We start from the raw sequence: 21697 nt of genomic DNA on the forward strand, positions 1-21697 counted from the left end.
TTGGTAGATGAACTACGCTACTAAAGCCATACAGTGAAGTGGTGACGTTTTACTGTTGATTCAGATATGTTGCCATCTCATATATAAACGCCTCAGATGACTGGTGGCCATGTTTTGGGACGATATTTAATGTTAAAAAATAGCCTCCCTGAAAATACTTTTATCCAGATTAATTAATTATACCATACCATTGTTGATTTAAGGTATGTCACAATGACACAGTGTCATATTATTACTTAGCTGTAGAGATAGATAAAAACTTTTGTAGCCCACATAAAACCAGTTCCCTCGATATGTCAGTGATATTTACAGGTGTATAGTACAATAAAAGAAGGCAATCACTCTGGATTTTAATTGTGCAAAATATGCAAACTGTGTGTGAAGGGCTTCATGTTAACTGTAAGATAGCCAGTGTTGATTACTTTGATAACCTGGCTATTCTTTGTTTGGTAATGACCTTATATTGAACTTTACCTGGAATTTATTTCCACTTTGCTGTGTTTTTTTAAAGCTTGTTTTACCCGTTATAAACACATCTAAATGCATAAAGAAACACGTGTATATTATATATATATATATATATATAAATATAAGTATATATTGTATATCCTTTTTTGTAAAAGCTGTTTTGAGCTACAAATGTATGGATGCAATGCATCATGGGTTATTGAACAAGATGTAAGAAAATACAATGATTTGTACCCACAAAGATACAATTGCAGGAAACTAAATAAAACTTCCCTGTCTATGCATCGTGTGTTCTGTCATTATACAATAAGTTTACTTTTAGATGTACGAGTAAAACATTGTGTTCCAAACATATACAAACTGATGATGAATTTGAAAATGTGAATGCCAATTATTTTACCACTACATAATCCTTCTATTGACAAACTGACTGAGCAATATGCAAAACCAGTGATTTCAAAGAAATCATTGGAAACAATGAACATGTACAATGCAATGAAACCCAAACAGCAGCTCTGTAAATTATAGCCTCGCAATAATAAACTAATATTATGGATTGTGTTGCTTAGTGTTGATGGCTGTCCCTATAGAGATGTAGAACCCTTTAAAAGTACCCTCATTATTTACCCTCACAGTTTATGTTCCCTAATTGCCATAAATATCAGTCTAATGATAGCCAGATACACCCATTGTTAAAACCAAGGTATGACCACACTAAAACCATTTTATTACCCAGCTGTAATTTAAAAACGTGCTGTCAAAGTCTTCATTTCCTGTCATTCACAATCAAATAAATATTCACAAGAAACTGGTGTTTGGGAGAATTTGTCACAAGAAAATATTTCAACGTATCCATTTCATGTTGTTGAATATCTATTAAATGTAAATATTATTGAGGGGCAAACAAAGATTTTATTATTAGTCATCTTGGAATTACATGTGAGTTGACATCAGACTAATGCCTGATTGTTCAATACACTGGTGATACTACACTCCCGAACATTTTTCCCAAACATACAGTAGCTAACGTGGCTGTATAACACATTGACTTGCAGGGGAAAGCGAATACTCCTAAAACACGTGGTTCATCAATAACACTTTGTGACTCCATATTATACTGACAACATAAAAAACTAGAAAAATGTGTGTCTTGTTGAGAATTATAGAAACCGTAACGAGACATATCATTACAGACACATTAAAATTACATGAACTATTGACACATATTATGTTTGTGTTTGTGTTTATATTATGTACTATGCAAAATTCTGTTTGCATAGTGTGAGAAAACCACCACTTTTCAGCTGTTATCATGGTACATCTACATCATCATCCAGTAGTCTAATTCAGCCATGTAGACTTAAGGACTTTACCCAAGATGAATTACTAATTTATTTTTCTATCCATGTGCACTTTGATTTCTAAAATGAAAAAAAACTGACTACTCTTTTAGTACCTCTTGTGCACCTTTGCTAAGTTAATCCCTGGGATGATCTGCAGCCAGATGTCTCGCTTGTGTTCATCATGAATGCTGTTCGGCATCATCTATTTGCTATTATCCTAAGGTGTAATAGGGAAGATCAGCCTCTCAACCCAATCACTTATTCCAAACGGTCCATTGTGCTGACCTCAACACAAAACATGCACATACAATGACAAATCACAACTGTCACACGTTTTTTCCTCCTGCATCCAACACTGCAGTTCTTCTAAGCGTCTCTTTTACTCTGAGGAACTCTGGCCCCTCTCCCTGTTGTCCTTTGTCTCTCTCCAGCTGTAGAGAATTGAAAAAAAATTGAAGTTCATATGTGAGGCCCCAGTTAACAAGCACAATCTTCACAAATATTTTACGAATTTCTCAGCTTGGAGCTAATTCCCTAAAATAAAAGTTTTACAGTTTCTTTGGTACATTTCTAGAACTTCGAATTGTGCTTTTCTCAAAATAACTCACAGCACGTCACAACGGAGTACCTGCAAAGCCTCTCACTTAAATATTTGTTAATAAATATCCCATTGTCATCAGAATCACAAGATATTGTGTCACTGTTTGCAAACAAGACCGTCCAAATTCTTAGCCATGTTGTCAATATACAGTTTTTTTCATTAGCTTTGGCTTGATTCTTGATTGAGAATTTAATAAAGATATTTCAGTATTTCACATTCTTTGGCTTACATGTGAAAAAGAGTAAGTACAATTGTCTGCAATTTACACAATTACCACTTGAAGATGGATTGTTGATCAAAACAGATGAGTTGATTCTGAGTGAAATTGTCAATGTCTCAACTAACTAAAAAATTATTTCATAATCTTAGCCATCACATGGAAAATAATCCATGCAATATACATGTAAATAAATATATATTCCATAAATATATATATGGCCTTTGCAGTGCAAACCATGTACACACTGCCCTCTACTGGCTGACTTCAGAACAACACGACATCAATCATCTGTGAAGAAATAATAGCATTTTTATATGACTCAGAACCGTTAAGCGGAGACACAACTGGCAAATTGGGTAAAAAATGGAACTAATAGATAATCACAATTAAACTTCCCCAGTTTACTACTTGCATTAAGGCAATTGTTGTTGTTTTTTTTTTTACAAGTTTTCTGAAATTTAATGTTTAAATAAGCAAATTATGTATGCCCTAATTTGCATACATTCCAAGAAAATAAATCCTTAAATTGGTTAAAGCCAGGTTCAAATTTCTTTAATTTTGTTTACAATTTAGAGTCAAAGGTTATTTACAGAGGGCTGTTTGTTTTCTTTGATCTCTTTTCATCACTAAATAAATCAGAAAATGTTGTCAACAGCCAAATAAAATCCATTTTCAACATGTTTTTTTAAAGGGACAAAATACGAGGTTATGAATTATGTATGAACAAACTACTCTGTAAAAAAAAGTTTGTTTATAAGTGCTGCTGAAATGGATTTCTGGCTCAGAGTGAGAAAAAAACTCATTTTGAAAGACACTGCAGGTGAATAGGGTAAACATTTTTAATAGATACTGCCATGAAAACATTTCCACAGTTGATTACTGTTTTAATATTTTTTTCAGAGATGTTTTCTAAAACGTTTTCTTTTAATATGCAGATGATGCATTATCTAACGCTAACAGTTTGGTGTAATATAAAAAAACCTGAATGTGTATTTGATTGTTTTCTTACCAAAAGTTTGACAGAATTATGGAAGCAAAATAGCCTCATTTTTGCCTGTAGCGTGTCACTTTGTCAACCAGTACTATGATTTGTTAGTCAGCTGTGATGTCATCTTGTGTGAAAAGGGGGGAGGGGGGTGTCTCTTTGTAGCAAACCTTTTCTAGCCTCTGCTGTCTCTTCAACAGTTCCTGATGAAGTGGCGATCTGTTTGTCTTTGCCTCCTCCTGATCCCTGCTCGCCTTCATCCTTTGTTGCCATCTCCTCTTTTCTAAAGCCCTCTGGAGTTCATTCTTTCCTTCTTGAGACACTCTCCTAGCAGACACACCAAAGGACTTTATGACTCATATAAACACTGAAAGTAAAGTGAGTGTTTACGAGTATATGTGGGTCTGTTCCAACCTCTTGTGGTTCATCTGCAGTTCTTTGTGGAGCTCCTGATGACTCTTGGAGGCTGTTAAAGGATTGAGAGGTTTTTGGGGTCTGATGAGATTACAGCTCTCCTCCTCACTCTGTAGATAGGCCGGAGATTGAGCCTGAAGCTCTGAGTATCGTTCTTGGTGTTCAATTTGGTTTGTCTGCATTACTGAGAAAATGAATAAACAAAAAAACATATTTACAGTATATATTTTCCTACGAATATCATTTAAGCTTGCAACTTTATCTGAGGTTTTCTGCTAAAGTTTCAGTATTATAAACACATACTATATAGCAGCTTTCAGTGATTCTGCAGTTAAGATAAAGGACGCAACCCACATCTGAGAGATCATATTAGAACAGAGACAGTGGTTATGACAACCACCCATAACCCCCTGTTTGTATCAATTGCAATCAATCAGATGCAGCTGAATGCTCCAGAAAGTGTCCAATAAGTGGACCCCGAGCTTACAATTTAGCCAAAATTATATCTTTAAGGTCGATATAAACTTCAAGGTCAAGATAATTATTATCTTGGAACACTCTTATCATACTCATGCGGCATGTGGTGGAGTGGTGGTATACATGATGCTTATTCGTCTGACTTAAACTAGCTTCTTTCTAAGCCCCAGTTAACTGAGAACATGCCACATTAACACGTGGAGGAACACTCACACTTCTATGAAGGTATTTACAGAACTCTCCCTGATATTAAGACCTCTGGAAGTATACGGATGACATGACTTTAGTGCAGAATCTGATATCACAAAGTGCAGCCTCAAATAGACTTGAAATGACCTGGGAACCCTGGTGTACATTCATATGAAGAAGCTACATGAACAGAAGTGCAGCTGAAGTGAGTGTTGTCAAAACAGACTAGTGACCTGGCAATCTTTTGTGAACAACAAAGTTATTTGACTGTCAAGATGTATATGTAGGGACATGGCTTAGGGACCAGAGGGTGGCTGGTTCAAGTCCAGCAAAGCCCAATTGTCAGTGGTGGAAGTAGGATTAAGATATTTTACTAAAAGAGATATTTTAGATTTTTTTGAAGGGGGGTTGTACTGTATGAGGCACTGTAGGCCTTCTTATCGTAGGAGTCCCAACACGGAAGCAAAGCGATGTACTGCTGTGGGTGGGGGCAACAGCAAAATGTATTTTAGCTACCTAAAAAGGCTTGCTTAAAGAAAAATCCATATCAGCTTAAGAGTACACCATATTCACAATATTTGACCTTGACGTCAGACTGAACTGAAGCCGTTATCTATGTTCTTGTTAAAGGCTCCATTGACAAAAATAGTAATTTCACCCCGCAGAACACAGGAGCAATATTTGCGAGAGGTTTGCTAACATTAGCAATTATTAGCCACTAAAAGTTTTGTGTTTTGTTTCAATGTCCATAGTCTTGCTTTAAAGACTTTTTACAGACTTGAATGTTGAATGTCATAGGCAAATGGTTTATTGACAGCCACGTAGCAATATATCGACTAAACATGTTGTGGCTGACCCTTTTACTCTTTAATGACAGTTAGAATCAATATCAATGCTTCTTCAACAAATACTACTGTGAACACCTGTGCTTTAGGTTATAGAACAGATTCACCTATCCTGCTACCCCCGCCTCTTTATGATAACAATTATAAATAATCTCTCACCAGACCAGTTCAGGTGTGTCTCTGGATAATGTTGGAGATCTCTCTGTCAAGAGACAAAGTCAACGACATGTCAAATGGAATATTAACAACATAACCCTATTATATATATTGTTTTTTTTAGTGTTTAGAAATAGTTTAGACACACAATAGCTCTCCAAATAGATAGAAATCTCTCAGTCCCGTCACCAATGCAGTTTCACACAGATGGAAGCTTGAGCAACACAAAGCCGTATTATGATACTGACAGACAAATGAAGTGACAGCTCTAGTTCCACATGTCCAGTGAAGCGAGTACCCTCACTGGTGAGGTGGAGGACTGCCACCTCATTAATGACCACGATGAAAAAAAAACACAGTTTAATTCCCACTGAGATTCGTATTTGCTGGAGTTTGAGCAGAATTAATAGTAGAGGCAAGAATTAGACTAGACTGCTGCAGTGATTATTTCTGTTCTGTTGTTGATTTATTGTGAAGAATGTGAGGAATATTTGAATGTAGAAAAACTAGTGGCAGACTATCAATCCGTGCATGTTACATAATGTTTGTTGTAGACTTGGCATTAGTTGCAATTCAGCTGCAGCATGTCTGGGCATTTTCAAACCCAAAACAAATGTAGTAGCAGAAGAAATGCATTCAATATTCAAATAAAGTTCAAACAAAATGATGACAACTCTGCTGCTGAGGGAAGAGTCATGCTGTTTGGCTAATGCTCAGACAGTGAATATGGTGCAGGGAAGAATTAATTGGACATGACGGGGTAAACACTCTCCAAGGCCCACTCTCCAGTGTTGGCAAGGCTTTTTTATTTATTGGATAAAGACCTGTGTTTGGTTCAAGTATTCGTTGTTTTGGGGAAATAAAAGGTAGATATAACAGTGATAGATAAATCTACTACAGGAAAACTATTAGGTCCTGCCAAAAAAAAGCTTAAATGTGATCAAGAGTACACACTTTATGTATCATTTACAACACAAAACATGCTGTAACATTTGGTTTTTCATTATCTTCCAGTCTCTTAATCTTCTCCAACACACAATGCATGCCAAGGAAGTATTTTTACCACATGGATGCTTCTGCAGGATTATCTTAACACGACTCAAGTAATGATTTTTGTTATGTCTCACAGAGAAAGACCAAAGACAATGAAGAATAAAAATCAACTAATTTACCTTCTTTCCATGGGTGACACCCATGTCCTCAGTGTGAATCCAGGTTTCTGCACAAACACCTCCTAGACTTTCAGTGGACAGAGTTTCAATAATAACTTGAGCTTACACTCTCTCTCTCTCTCTCTCTCTCTCTCTCTCTCTCTCTCTCTCTCTCTCTCGCTCTCTATCCCAGCAGCCAAGGACATCAGAGAGAGGAACCCGTTCGGTGTTTTTGACCAATGATGATTATCTCAGAGAAGAAGCAACCAAGAGGAAGACAAACCCTACAGAACAGGACAGAAGTCCTGGAAAAATATTTAGTGTACAGTACAGCAGTGATGGAAAGTTAGTGACTAAGATCATGAAATCAAGTACTGCATAGAAAGTACACTGCAATGTAAATAATGAAACCTGTTGTTCCCAAACTTTTTTTTTTTTTTTTACCCTTGCTGTTATTATTCTCTACTTTCTCTATGCTCATGTCCTTTGGCATTATTCTAATTTTATTGTCCTATTTACTTTTCTTTCGTAAGCACTTTGTAAAATTGTTAAGGTCAAGTTATCCAATATTTCACAAGTCAAATGTGCTTCCATTGAACGTAAAGAACAAAGTGAGAAATACGAGATAAACTGTAAGCACAAATAATCCTCCACCCAGAAAAGTATTGTTCCTTTATCCCAGAGCGACCAAACTGTTGGCATATTCTATTACAATTAACATGTCAAGTCAAGTCCAGTCAATTTTATTTATATAGCCCAGAATCCCAAATGACAAACTCACAATCCATACAAAATTCTTAAACCCTTGATGTAGGATGGGGGAAAACTCAAGGAGGCTCCAGGAAGAGCGACAGAGAGATCAGCTAGAGATCTTCCAGGAGGAACAGACATGCAATGTATATTGTTATACCAACCAACCACTCTATCAGGTACACCTGTTTAACTGCTCATAAACTCGAAAGAAAATCAGCCAATTAAGTGGCAGCAACTCAAGGCAGCTAGGAATATAGACCTGAAAGGGCAGGGGCTTTCACAACATACTTTCTGAAAGTTCCTGCCCTTTTCCCAAACAGTTTACAATGACACCTTCTCAGATGGTTATGTGTAATAAAACCATCTGCCTGAACAAATGTGGTGGAACCATAGACTGTATAAAAACTGGACGTAGCCTCACCATCGAGGTCCGTTCTCTCAACTTGATACAATCGTACTTGCCTACAGGAGGACGTATGTCCCTCCCCCAACGTCGGGGGACATACGTCCATCTGGCTGACATATATATCCGAGGAGAAATGAGGGCCAGCTGCTTGCTGTCATTCATAAAATTTAACCTCCAATAAAATAAAAACTAGCCTGGTGCAAAAATATTCACCCCCACCCTCAGTGTTGTCATGGAGATATGACCTAAAAATACAGACTAGAATGTTTTTTATATCAGGCCTTAAATTGGTTTAATTATGCTGTTAAAACTGCCTGTTTAACATGGGGGTCAGTGAGAAATTGCTCTATTATGAAACCTGCCCCTAGTGGCCACTCGGCAAACTGCAATTTTTGGTACTTCGGTATTGGATCAACCAGGAAGTCGCTGTGGTTGGAGCTTGGGTGGAACAGGAGATTTGCATCATGGATGTGCAGCCAACAAATCTGCTGCGACTGCGGGATGCTATCAAGTCAATATGGAGCAGAATATCTGAGGAATGTTTCCAGCCCCTTATTGAATTCATGCCATGAAAAATGAAAAAGTTCTGAGTTTCAGGAGGAGTGTAAAACCAATCGGCGAGGCATTATTTTTTTACAGGGAAGTCTCATATAAGTCATATTCTTCTTTTCATCATAAAAGCCTTTGTCCGTCAGGTAGGATCCTTGGGAAACAGCCGCCCACTTCCACCATCTCTGGCCATCCTTCATAAATGTTGGTCTTCTGCTCATTAACAGCTTGCTGATAGGTGATCAGGGCAGAAGACATTTGTTTTGCCATCAATTATCTTGTTTTTTTTTCTTTTACTTCTAGCAAATTTTAAAATAGATGTTCTTTTCTGACACAAATAGAACAGGCTCACTAACCTTCTCAAAGAGGCTTTTGTTTTCAGTCCCTGATCTCCCAGCAAACACCCAGCCGTCTCTGTGTTTCACAGACTTGATCAAAGTGCTTCCCATTCCGATGAACACCTCCCTCATTTCATTTGTCATTCTGCCAAAAAGTAGTAGAGAAGGGTCAGGTTGTGTGACAGAAATGGTTTTATCTGTTGAATTGTTGAGATTGAGACTTACTTTTTGGTCACATCATCAAATGAGGCCACCAACACAATCATTCCAGGTTTTATCTCCTTCAGGTACGCCAGGATGTCTTCAGCATCTTTCGTTAGAGTCATTTGAAAGAAAAACAAAACAAAACAAAAAACATCATTATGAGGTTTCAGTTAACTTTAAATTGAAAACAAGATTGAAATTAAAAACATTAAAAAAATAAGCTCTTACTTCCATCTTTCATATTAAGGTAGCCAAATTTTTCCACAATTCCATTTTCACCTGAGGTGGAAAAAAAACACACACAAACCGAACAAAACAAGATTGACTTATGCAAAGTGCCTCAACTATTCTGGAGCTTTTGATCATATGATATGATAATAATAACTTTATTTATATTGGCCAGCACCTTTAAAAGCAGTGCTTTGACAGACAAAGCAGAGCAAAAGCAGGATATAACAACAGAAAAGCCAAACAGTAAGGCCAAACTAAATCAGGACAAAATACAAAAGACAAAAGATTCAAAACATTGTAGAGAGGAAGAGTAATATAAAAACAATGAATAAATACAAATAAAAGAAATAAAGGTGATAAAAAAACATAAAAAGAGGACGTCATATAAAAGAAAGTCTGTAAAAATGATTTAAAAGAGTTCACTGATTCAGCAAGTCTTATCTCCTCAGGCAGGTTGTTCCAGACTTGTTGTCAAAGGCACGGCCTCCTTTAGATTTAAGCCTCGACTTTGGAAGGGCATCGTCTGAAGATCTGAGGCTACGAACTGCCTGGGGTCAACTTTTTCACTATACAGCTTGGAGCCAGTCCCAGTAAAAACTTTAAATCAATTCTAAATCGAATAGGGAGCAAATGGAGAGAAGCCAGGATTGAAGTGTTGTGATGTTTTATGAAAGTGACTTTTGAAATGTTTGCTTTCATTAGCACTTTAACAACTTCCTCCCAGATTTCATCTGCTCATGAAGATCATGTAGTTTGACTGAAAGCTCCAGAACGACTAATTAAAGGGCCTCAAATCTATTAGCAAATGTGAATCTTTTAAAGGAAGTCTAAAATTAATTACAGTAAACAGAAAAAAAATCTGTATTTCCACTCACCATTTATCACCACAATGTTCAGTCCTGGTCCCACATTATTCAACACGTGACTCATAATGCTGTTGAGATACCAATAAGGTTGAGTTTCACACAGTTAAGTAAACAACAGTAAACATTTCTATCCTTAGTTAATTCAGGTACCACCATATAAAACACACACATTTTACCATCAAAGCAGATCTTTGGTCCGACAACATTAGCTGCTCCACTGCGGATGTGTAAAGCAAAATGTTCAGGGGGACAGACTCTGGAGAGGCTGCACTTTGGCTTGGGTGCAGTTGTGACTGAAAATGCAGATAGAAAAGCAGTACTGATCTTGCAGGAAGTCACACATAGAGATAACGTAGAAGTCATGTAATGTTAGAAAGACTGAATTTACCTGTTTTGAATGTTGGTTTTATTTCATCTTCGTCATTAAACCCTAAAATAAAAGAATGAGGGCCGTATTATTAAAATGTGAAAAAAAATAATGTTGGACAGGAGCTCATGATTTATGATGGAAAAAATAGTAATGAGCTCACCAAGAATATTTCTTGCTTTCTTCTGCACATCAAATGAATTGATGGCCATTCCCAAGGTTATTAGGAGGACAACAATTACAGTAGCGAGGTGCAAAACAGCTGTCGACCACAAAGAGTTAATAGATTGGCACACATAAAATCAAAACGACTAAAATGTTTTTGAAAGAAAGTTAAATCTCACCTCGATATCTCATATCTGCAATAAGCTTTTCAGCTCCTAAAAGGAAGCACTAAACCTTTGAAATGCACTTCAAGTATTTCCTGTCAATAAGAAGTATCGTAGAAACAGCAGAGCTTTGGTGTCATCTGCTAATTCCTACAACCATGTCTTGTGGGACTTGCGTGTTTGGATATGCAAAAAAAAAAAAAAAAAAAAAAAGGTGTCAGCTCTCCTCCTTCTTGTGCTACAAACCAGGATGTGGTATTATATATATATATATATATATATATACACACAAACACACCCACTGTGAACTAGATTATCAAGTTTCTCTCTTTTACAGAGTCATACATGTGACAGTATCCACCTGTAACAGATACTGTTTGTGGTGGACAATACAGCTTTGGAAACAGCAGATTGTCTTTAGCTGGTGTGCAAACCAGAACCTGAAACCTGGAGAGGGAATGACATAAAGAGGAGAAAAAAAGGCCACAAGCTTCATATTTCAAATTGGATGCGTACGTCAAAAAAAAGTGTAACGAATCGTGAATAATGAATTCAGTTTTCTATTTGTATGTTAATCCCATTTGATGTCTGGAGTTATCTGTAAAACTGCTGACATACAAAAAAAGCCATGGAGGATTAAAAAAAAGTCAAACTCTCACTAAAAGGAAAGCATGAAGAATCTAAAAAGAAACTAAAAACAGCATGTTACCCTTATTTTACCTGTGTTTATACAGGTTAATGTCACATAGATTAAATCTTGTTTTCCAATGGAATTCTGGTCAAGAGGGAGTCGGTTATTTAAAAAAACACAACATAAATGTAGTCTATGTTGCACGTGTCAAGACATAAGGCATTAAAGTCTATATTTTTGATGCATAAACAACACTCTTGGCACAAGATTCGCTAACGTTCAAATAGTGAAAGGCGTGGTCACCCCAGAGGCCAAGCCCTTGTGTCAGTAAACATTTGTCCTGCTGATCCTTGAACTGTAGCTGAGTCCGAGCTTTCACCTGCCTCGAGGCCCTCCAAACTAATATAGCATTTCCCTGCAGTAATGGCAGTAATGTACTGATGTTATGACTGCTATCAAAGTTACTGTCGCTGGATCATAATAAGGTCATAATTTATCCATGAAGAAACAGTTGGGTAGCTGATCAGGGAATTAAAGCCTCTGCGTGGCTGTATTTTGACAAATGAACCACACATATACAGAAGGCTGACAAATTACAGAAACAGCCAACATAAAATGTATTAAATATAAGTGTCAGTGCACCACATTAGCATAAAACTAACTGAAATAGTAAAGTATTAAAACAGGCTCAAGATTATTTCATCTTAAACCCCTTTAAATTTGAGTTTATCTCAATTAATCAAACAAATTGCCTCACAATGAACACAGGGCCTTTGGGGCCCCTAAAGGTATGGGGCTGCCCAGTCGGTCCAGCTTATGATAACTCAAGTATACCGAGAGAACAAAAGGCCAAATTTGAGATCAACAGTAAATGTGCATTAACATTAGATGTTGCTTGGAAACAGTGGTGTCAGAAGTAGTCAGATCTTTTATTTAAGTAAAAGTAAAAATGCCACAGTGTAGAAATATTTACAAATCAAAGTCCTGCATTTAAACTCTTACTTAAGGGGATACATACCCATTTTACCCATTTTTGCTACAGAGACAGGCAAAACACCATTCATCTGAACACAATGCCCACATCCCCATGCCACAGACCTGGGTTAAAAGAGACAGAGTATCTCTTTAATTAAATTTGCATCAGAGTGTACTTAATGTACCAAAAAAAAAAAGTATATGGCCCATCTTAGAACAAAAAAGGTTGTTACAGAAGGGATTTTGCATGTTATCACTCCATAAATCCTAAAAAATACTGCCAACCGCCTGAAAAAAAAAAATCAATTTTGCCATGTTTTTAGGAATAAATGTTGTATAAATCAGGCTATGAATGATATATGAACAAACCCCTCTGTAAAAATCTTCAGAGCATAGATAGGAATGCAGCTGGAAACTCTGGTGTGTGTAAGAGCTGCTGAGATTTGGAGATTTTCGGATCAGAGAAAACAGCTTTTAAAGACATTAAAATTATAGGGTAAACATTTCCGTCTACACTTATCATTTTATATGCTGCTGGGTAGTTTAATATATAATATTTTATAATTCATGAATTGATTTTGACACATTTTGGATTAATAATCTGAATTTGTAAAGTAACTAAACTAAACTAGTAACTAAACGCATACAATGGAAATACTCAAGTACTTCACACCACTGGATACATTGAATGCCATGAAATATTTTCCATTCTGTCATCCATCCAAACCTTGTCAGTGACTCACTTGTTTTTAGTGGTCTTGTAGGGCTGTTAGTGTTGACAGGGTTTACATATAATTTTGCAGCATCTTAACGCCTTGATTCCTAATATGGTGTAATACTAAAGAGGACCAGCAGAGGGTCTATGTGTACCACTTGTAACTGATAAGAGGGAACATGATGCACTCAGAGAATCTTGACTAGTGAACATCTTAGAAAGAAAAAAGAACATGTTTGTTCCTTTTTTGTAAAGAATATGCCTGTCCACATAGAAAGGAATAAGAAAAGAAATTATTTCCTTTCTGATAAAGTACAGATGCTCTTCAGAAAGGAGAGAGAAAGGAGTGTATAATGCAGGTTCATGAGTTTTACAGAACAAGACAACCCAACACCTCAGCCGGTCCACAGGATGAATATATTTAATAAGCAACATATTTTTCAAATGTAGACCCACGATATAAAGGTATACACCGTAGTCATCATTGACATCTTTTATCCCATCATCAGTAACTTTAGAGCAACCCTTTCATTAGATGTTTGCAAAATCTACAATAACATAAACAAAGATAATAAACCCATAAGTGGACTGATGGCAACATATTCCTCTGCTTAATTTGTTGATCAAACAAACAAGCACACATCAAAAGAGACACCATAGTGAAATAATTTTCTTATCAATGATTAATACGTCTGAGCTGTCACCACCATCCGGTAATGTTCAGTCTTGACTCTCTAGATTTGTGCTTTCTTTGACTTTGTGGCAAATGTGGCTATTAAAAGAAAACATCATGCAATCACTCTTCCTAGGAGCCATTAAAGAATCAGTGGACTCTGAACTCTACAGCAAATTTACTTTAACTGGGTTAATGTGAGCATGAAAAGGGAAATATATTTCAAAGGGTACTGGCCAACTGGCAGTGTTGCTGCAAGTCAATTACGGTGTTTGAAATATCTGAAATGTCAAAGCTCCATGTGATGCTTTGTAGCAACTGCTTATTTCATAACTGCTGGATAATGATACTGAATGAATGCAAAGGTCTCTATTCTCTATAATGCAACAACTGCCAATGAACTGCATGTATAACATTACCCGCGAAATAATGCTACAACAAACAAATCAATTGGAGGTATATGAACATGCTTTACTTGAAATACTTCTCCACGCCGATTATAGACCCCTTGTCGCAGCCTTCTGCGTCAGATACTGACGTAATCTCTATGAGCAAATTCTGCATGTGAAAGTAGAATCTGTAGGCAACGGTACATTTGTGTAGCAGAAACGGTCTAGTTTCCATTTGTTGTCTGAGTTGTATTTACCAATCACGTGTAGTCAAACTATTAGCGGGATCCAAGACTGATACTGATGCACAACATCTGTACAAGGCACTCACTCTGAGAAACTCGGATTACAACACACACAGGGAGAGTGACTCTTAATTCTCAGGACTACATTACTCCACTATATAAATACATATTAAATATTAGTTTTCTATATTAATGTTCAGTGAGTACAGCTCCTTCTTTCCTCCCCCAAAAACACCCCCATAGATCGTTTCTATACTAGCAGTTCATCACGACTCAAATTTATGTTTATAGTGGTGGCTATAGACTTCCAGCATACTAATTATGATGAGGGCAAAGGAGGAAGTCAGGTGACGTAGTATAAGGAGCAAAAAAGTCTGCAAAGGGACAAGGTCAGGGTGGATGGATGGCGGGTCAAACAAACACAGGACTTTCACCGAGGAGACAGCTGTTCGTCAACGTTAACTTATTTTAACTCATGTATGTAAATTAACTTGAAAATCATGTAATGTATATAGGTTGAGTAACGTAACAGACTTATTTTAACACAAGTCTTCTCCGAAATCTAGCCAAGTAGGTTTGTTATCTAAACCTAACCCAACGGCAAACTTTCCACAACATTAACGACATGTTTAAAACTGCGTCCGTACATGTGAGAATGTGTCAATCTGCTGCCACGAGTAGGGGCGCTAATGTAAGAAAGGCTCCAATGGGCAGTATTGGAGGGTAGGCATGAATAACCGATGTGGTCGCGGATGGGTTGGAGGAATGTTTTTGACTTTTGTTTTTACCTCGTCAATCTTTAATCTTGCGTGTATTAATTTGCAAATAATAGCAGTAACATTTTAATTCATTAGATTCTGGGGATTTTATCAAGACAAAATGAATCATACATTTTTATTCTTAAGTTAACTGACTTTTATTTTATATGACCAGTGAAATCGTGAAAGATTTGGAGAGAGAAGTGTTGATTCTCTGTGGGATCAGCAGTGCTAGTCTGCTTTTCACATAAACAGAAGGCATTTGATCAAGGGGCGTATGGGTTTGGTTTCTGTGAGGAGGGCAGAAAAGTTACTTCCAAAAAAAAGTTATCTGAGAGGTGAAACGCAGGGCAAATGAAGTCCCATATTATTTACAACTGCTCCATAGGCTTATTGCTGTCAGTATAGCATATTATCAGCTCCTCTTTAATAACAACTGGATTTTGACAGCTGTGACAGTATTGCACGTCCATAAAGCTGGGGGACTGCAGCAGAGGCCAAGATACAGTATCCTCACTTTTAGTCCTGAAAACACTCAATCCTACATTTCCCCGAAAAGCCTATATATTTATGTGTGTGTGTATATATATTAGGGGTGTCCCTGACTTTTTTTTATAATCGAATCTGATATATCACGTCTTGCCTATAGTCGACTAATCGTCAAATAATTTATTTATTTTTTGCTCTTGAAAAACCCTCTGATCCAGGCTGGTGAGCCATGGACTTGAAGCAGACAGCGGCGGTTGCACGTGAGTCCAGCGCTGCACGGTCACGCGTGTCAGGCAGAGGGTTACTGAGAGATATGATTTCTGATAGGAGCATCTTATTAAAAGTATTTGTTGTTGGAACATAAATGTGTTTTGTTTGTGTCTTTCTTTGACAATAGCTGACGGTATATTTAGAGCTGTAGTTTCACTTTCACGGTGCTGTGTCAGACTGTGTCGGATTGAACGTCTATAATGAAAAACAACAAATGGGCAAATATTCAAATTAAATTATGCTGATGGTCAAACAGTAGCAGACTGTTGTACTTCTGGCGCACAGATAGATTTAAAGCCCAGCCAAGATGCGCTCTGACGGTGCAGGATCCTGGATAGAACAATTTAGTCTAAGAGGGGGAGGGGGTTAATTCCGCACACAAAGGAAACAGATTAAAAGCGTGAGTTATTTCTACGGAAGCCCTAAACGGTCATACATAACATACATTTTAATTCCTCATTCATTAATAGGCTTATATTCATACCCAAATAGGCTATTCATCATGGTTTTTTGGGAGAAACCAAGCATCTATATGTAAAATCAGACATTCAGCACCCACAGAGCCAGAATGGAATAATTCCTTATTTCATAACCACATTTTGCGACGATTCGACTGTGAGATTGGCAGTTGAATCAGGCTCCTCGGAGCGAATCGTCGAATATTCGGGATCACCCCTAATATATATATATATATATATGTGTGTTTGTATGTATATACCTGTATATATGTCTATGGCATATATTTATTTTGTCAGATTTAAGAAACTCGTCCATAGTCACAAAATAAATTATACAACTGTTTTCACAAACTGTGTAAGAACTTTAACCATCATTGACACGTGACATCTTCAGTGTCAGTAATAATACAGATTAAACACAACATTTCACATTAAGCATAAAGAAATAACACTCAGACAATGTGCACAAATCCAGAAACATAAACCACACTACACTAGCTGATTAATCAATTGGTCAGTCATCAGAAATTTAAATAAGGTATTTTGGAGCTGATTTGATCGTGGTTACAGTTTCTAAAATATGAGTATTTATTGCTATATTCCTCGACTCAAAATATATCAAACTCAAGATTTGGAGGTTTTGCACTGCTGTTTGAACAAAACAATACTTCTGATGACATGACCATGGGTGGTGGAAATTGTGATGGTTTATTTTTCTGAAGTTGTGTGGAGCAAATGATTAATCTTTTAGAAAATAACCATCAGCTGCAGCCCTAAAGCATGCAATTCACCCACAGTAAACTCTATTTTAGTCAGTCCAGAAACATCCACATCTTGAGATTTATTCCAGAAGATCCTGTCACAAGGAAAAAGAGAGAATTACAAAATGACATGTGAAGTGATGAGGAAAGTTACAGCTGTGTCTGCCTGTATTGTGGGGCGTATGAGAGCTACAGTCAGGGAAGCCATGATGCACTGACCTCATCTGACTCATCTCCCACAGAGGGGGGCCCCCTGTCACCTCCCCCCTCTGTCACTGCCGAACCCTCATCCTCCATCCTCCTCAGCTGAGAGTATCTGTATGTTGCCTCACTGAAATAAAGTTACGTGACAGACAGGGATGATGATTTCCTTTTTTACTGCAAATAATATAATTTAAGCTCATTACCAAAGTCTGCTTACTTGACTGGGAAGCAGTATTTTCGGATGATCAATACAGCAGCAACTATTGCCGCTGCAGAGACAAAGATCACGGATGCAATTATCCCGGGGTGAAGCCTTAAGCGGGCCTAAAAAGACAAATGAATCCAATAAGATGCAACAGTGTGGTAGTTAAAGAGACCATAAACCTTACAGCTCAGTTCATGATGTGTGGCTCAGATAAAAAAAGAAAGAAAAGAAAAACTTGCAGAATATGACAGCTGAGCAGTGTGTGTGTGTGTTTGTGTGTATCACACTGGTGTTCGACCCAAAAGCTCAACAGCAGGGGTGTGAATCACAGACCAAGCAGGAAAACAATTGTGACAATAAATGATAACTCACATCAGAACTATGATCACCAGCCAATATCTAAAGAAAGTGCTATGCATGAGATCATAGGTAGGAGTAGATGACTTTAGTCTTTGTAGTGACAATTAGGATTCACACAGCCCAAATGCTATGATTCACAATTAATCACACATGTGAGGAGGTGCCAGATATGACAATTATGAAACTTTGATGAGATATCAACACTTGTAACATATCCACATTATATTGTTATATTAACACGTTTTTGGTCAGTGTCCTTCCCTTATGATACTTTATATTTCTGTAAATTGCAGTTGAAAGACACCCTTCAGTGCCTGATCTGTAGCTGCAGAACGTACCTAGACACTAAGGTTGTCATGGATACCAGAATTTAAACTTTGACACAAGACTAGTGTAAAAAAAACACAACTTGATACCTCTTTTGATACCACGGTAAAAAAAAGTTCTTGGCACACAAAATAGGATAATCAATCAATAAAGATAAACAAAGAGCACAATTCAACACAGCTGATGTTTAATCTGTGCTAAAAATCTGACTGTAGATCTGCTTTCTTTTGAAGTATGATACTTTTGTTACCTCGCATGAACCCATAGATACATATGACAGGTGCTTCAATGGTGCAATAAACAAGAGACCCTATCACATTAAGTGTAGCCTATTTTTCCTTCTCTGAAATGCATCCATTTAATAAAAAAAAACGCCAGCCTACGTTTGATTCTTCGAAAAACTAAATAAGAAAAGCGTCGCCGTATTTCTCCTTGACTACTGTATGTCATCAAGCTTCACGTTTAACATAATGGACACACTGTGGGCTTCTGACACCACGATCATTTTAATTATTTGTATGTATTTTGGCATTTTCTGAGGTATGTCTGCAAAACAACGACCATTGCAGCAGCAATTTCACGGATCTAACCGCCACGTCTTCACAGACTTATTTACCTGTTGTGTTGACATCCTTGCGACTTTAGAGCCTGTTTAACATACTTTCATCACGGGACATTAAAGCTCACAACAGTATGTCCTGTTTAACTAAAATCAAGCCCTAAACTGGTGGGGGACAATTGAATTATTCAATACAAACGTTTTCTGCCTGACTGCGCTGGGCCAAACGGCCATGGTTGTTTACTTCCGGGTTGCTCTCACCTGTTGAGACGCTCAATTTCCACTCCCCCTTTCAGAAAGTGTCATGAGGGCTGCGTATCGCGTGGCTTTCAGGCTTGAAGTTTCTGCTGCACAAAATACTTTTCAAGTTGCCAAAGACACTTAAGCATCAAGTTCGACTTCTTTTGATTTTCAGAAACAGGAGCCCATTTCAGTGGATGATCCCTTTGGCAAAATTCCTGGCTCATACATAAGATGAAGCACAAATATCTTGTTAAGTGCAAGACTGTGTAACATATGACAGGTGCTTGAATACAGCATGTGTACTCCTCAAGGTACAATTTCTAGACCATGTTTATGGTGGCATAGGTTCAAATGTTTTATTTGGTCTCTAAATAGTTGATTTCTATGCACAAGGTCTTGATTTGACAAGTCATAGCTCCTGTGAGTGGAAAAAAACAGTGTGTTGTTTACTTCAAGTGTTTTTCTCCAATTATTTTGTGATTAAATGCAGTCCTTGTCACTGTTTTGATTTGCTGAAGGCCACCTGATTGATTTTTCTCACTGGATCATAATTGTCTAACCCATCAGATGTGCGATTGGGGTCTGGCCTTTATACTTTATACTTAGCTGACACTTTTATCCAAATTAACTTACAATTGGTGCATTCATCCATTAAGATACCAGCCACAAATCGCAAGAATCATGCAAATACAAAAATAAAAAATCATCTAATCAGTAAAAGCTGCTTCAAGTGCGCAACTTTAGAAACAAGACAGAGAAAGTGTTTCTTTTCTTTCAATATTTTTATTGATGCATGGGCCAAGGTGCAGTCTGAAAAGGTGAGTTTTCAGTTTGTGGTGGAATAAGCGTTGGCTTTCTGCTGTCCTGATGTCAGTGTAGGGAGGTTGTTCCACCATAGCACAACATAAATCAGTGTGCCTGAGGGCCAAAACTCATAAAAACTAAAAATGCATAGTGTACAACACTGCTTTCACAAATAATGAACATTTCTCTAAAAGCTCATAATTGTGTAAACTGTCCATATATCAGACAAAAAAAAAAGTGAGCCCTCTGACCCGGGCCGAGTATGCTGGCTCGGCCAGTGAAGTTTTTGATTAAAGCTACTCGGAATCACAATGTGATGAATGGATATAAGCTTTCTCTTCTTTAAATTTCATTTATTTTTCCTGTCACGCTGAAGAGACAATTAATCTCACTCAGGCTTAAAATGATGAATCAATCTCGTATCAGCAGCTCATCAGGTGTGATCAGTGTTTTGGCAAGACCGATAAAAAAACCTGCCAGTCCCATGAGCTCCTCGTCTGTTGTTACTGCTGGTTACATTAAAAACAACAACAACTGTGAATCCAGTTATTACAGCAAGGGATAATTGTAAATTCAACACTTCAAGTATATTCAAATCAAGCATCTTTAATAGTGTTGCTTGTTGGGCTGTTAAAGTACAAGTTGTGCAGCTAGCCTTACGAGGACACTTGAATTACAATCCACACATTCAATCTAAGCAATTTATACACAAATCAACATATTTCATACATATTCTTTTCACAAGTTCTGATAAAGAACAAGATTACCTATAGTATCATACTATTTAAATATCAGAACTATTCTTAGCAAAAAGAAGCAGGATGTTCTTTTAAAGGCTTACATATTTATTTTCTAGCCAAGAAAAGATTATTTCTACCATTAGATACTGAATCGGCACCAACTCAATGTCTTGTCAAAAGCATGTATCTGATTTATTGAGTCCGACTCCCTTACACATTAACATGACTACTTACAGAGACACAAAGCTCCAGTTTGTTGCTCAAAAACAAAAGCAGCAACATATGAAGGTTTTTGTGAATGGGGTATTCATTGCTGATCAACAAGATAGACCTAAAATGATGAAGCCATTCATCCAGTGTCAATAACATCTGATTTATTAACGTAATTTGGAGTATCTTGAGCTTTAAATCAAGCTAGCTCATAGTACTTCCCCGTCTTTGGATCAAAATAGCAGTTCAGGCAAGGATCATAGAGCAGATTCAAATACTCGTCCTCCATCTCTTCATTCACTGACTTATCCCGTCCTGTAAGAATGCAAGAAGATTAATGATTATTAATGATAATTAATTTAATGTTTAAGGTCTTCCCCATCTGTGCTGCGGATTCATTTATTAGCACCTCAACGTGCTTTTTAATAATAATAATTAAAAAAAAACATCACTTTCTACAATACGGGACTTTTAGGTTTGCACAGATAAAAAATAGATAAATGTAAAACATATATTATAAATTACATGTACAGTAGCATAACCATGCCAGATATGATTAAGGGCCTACTCTGTCAGCTGTTACTGGAATGAAATGAGAAGTGCGGATGGTAAAGTGACCTTCAGACTGGGGTGGATTGGAAAGTTTTCTGTTGCTGCCATTTTTTCCCTCATCAATCAGGACCCAAGACACCAGTCCCTGTACCTATTATGAAGCTGTAAAGAGATTCCCTGTAATCCCCACTACTTTCAAGTGTGAGAATTTAGCTGTTAAATTGACAGGCAGTTAAA

At 37.2% G+C, this 21697-nt stretch overlaps 3 protein-coding genes across 3 annotated transcripts in view; all 3 read right to left on the minus strand.

Annotated features, from left to right (window-relative positions):
• Positions 1 to 2137: 2137 nt before the first annotated feature.
• On the minus strand, positions 2138 to 7342 carry LOC310965803 (actin-associated protein FAM107A; the record flags this gene model as incomplete). Its single annotated transcript, XM_083939556.1, has 6 exons — positions 2138 to 2242; positions 3788 to 3944; positions 4032 to 4215; positions 5702 to 5744; positions 6871 to 6932; positions 7294 to 7342. 6 exons carry the CDS (start codon positions 7340 to 7342, stop codon positions 2138 to 2140), a joined length of 600 nt encoding a protein of 199 aa, XP_083795682.1.
• Positions 7343 to 7718: 376 nt separating this feature from the next.
• LOC310965633 (protein FAM3C) lies at positions 7719 to 10987 on the minus strand. Its single transcript, XM_083939337.1, has 9 exons — positions 10908 to 10987; positions 10727 to 10825; positions 10585 to 10626; positions 10366 to 10489; positions 10206 to 10264; positions 9328 to 9378; positions 9121 to 9205; positions 8914 to 9040; positions 7719 to 8788 (listed from the first exon to the last, which is right to left on the minus strand). Exons 1-9 carry the CDS (start codon positions 10918 to 10920, stop codon positions 8681 to 8683), a joined length of 708 nt encoding a protein of 235 aa, XP_083795463.1. The 5' UTR covers positions 10921 to 10987; the 3' UTR covers positions 7719 to 8680.
• Positions 10988 to 12872: 1885 nt separating this feature from the next.
• Positions 12873 to 21697, minus strand: part of cfap20dc (CFAP20 domain containing) — a gene marked incomplete at its 5' end in the record, with an annotated part of 58833 nt that continues 50008 nt past the window's right edge. Inside the window, 6 exons of the mRNA XM_083939557.1 lie at positions 12873 to 17351; positions 17476 to 17587; positions 17678 to 17784; positions 18969 to 19000; positions 20933 to 20957; positions 21114 to 21223. Of these exons, the coding sequence (XP_083795683.1) occupies positions 17337 to 17351; positions 17476 to 17587; positions 17678 to 17784; positions 18969 to 19000; positions 20933 to 20957; positions 21114 to 21223 (401 nt within the window). The 3' untranslated portion in view covers positions 12873 to 17336. The remainder of the gene's footprint in view (positions 17352 to 17475; positions 17588 to 17677; positions 17785 to 18968; positions 19001 to 20932; positions 20958 to 21113; positions 21224 to 21697) is intronic.

The sequence above is a fragment of the Echiichthys vipera genome (assembly GCF_963691815.1).
Source record: "Echiichthys vipera genome assembly, chromosome: X".
In the NCBI taxonomy this organism is placed as follows: Eukaryota; Metazoa; Chordata; class Actinopteri; order Perciformes; family Trachinidae; genus Echiichthys; species Echiichthys vipera.

Bases quoted from the DNA above. Each gene is read 5' to 3' on its own strand.
- LOC310965633 (XM_083939337.1), bottom strand. The intron at 10,265-10,365 runs GTGTGTGTTTTA...GTATCTCAACAG, and splicing joins ATCTGCTTTGATGGTAAAAT to CATTATGAGTCACGTGTTGA. The intron at 9,206-9,327 runs GTAAGAGCTTAT...CTCTAACGAAAG, and splicing joins CCTTAATATGAAAGATGGAA to ATGCTGAAGACATCCTGGCG.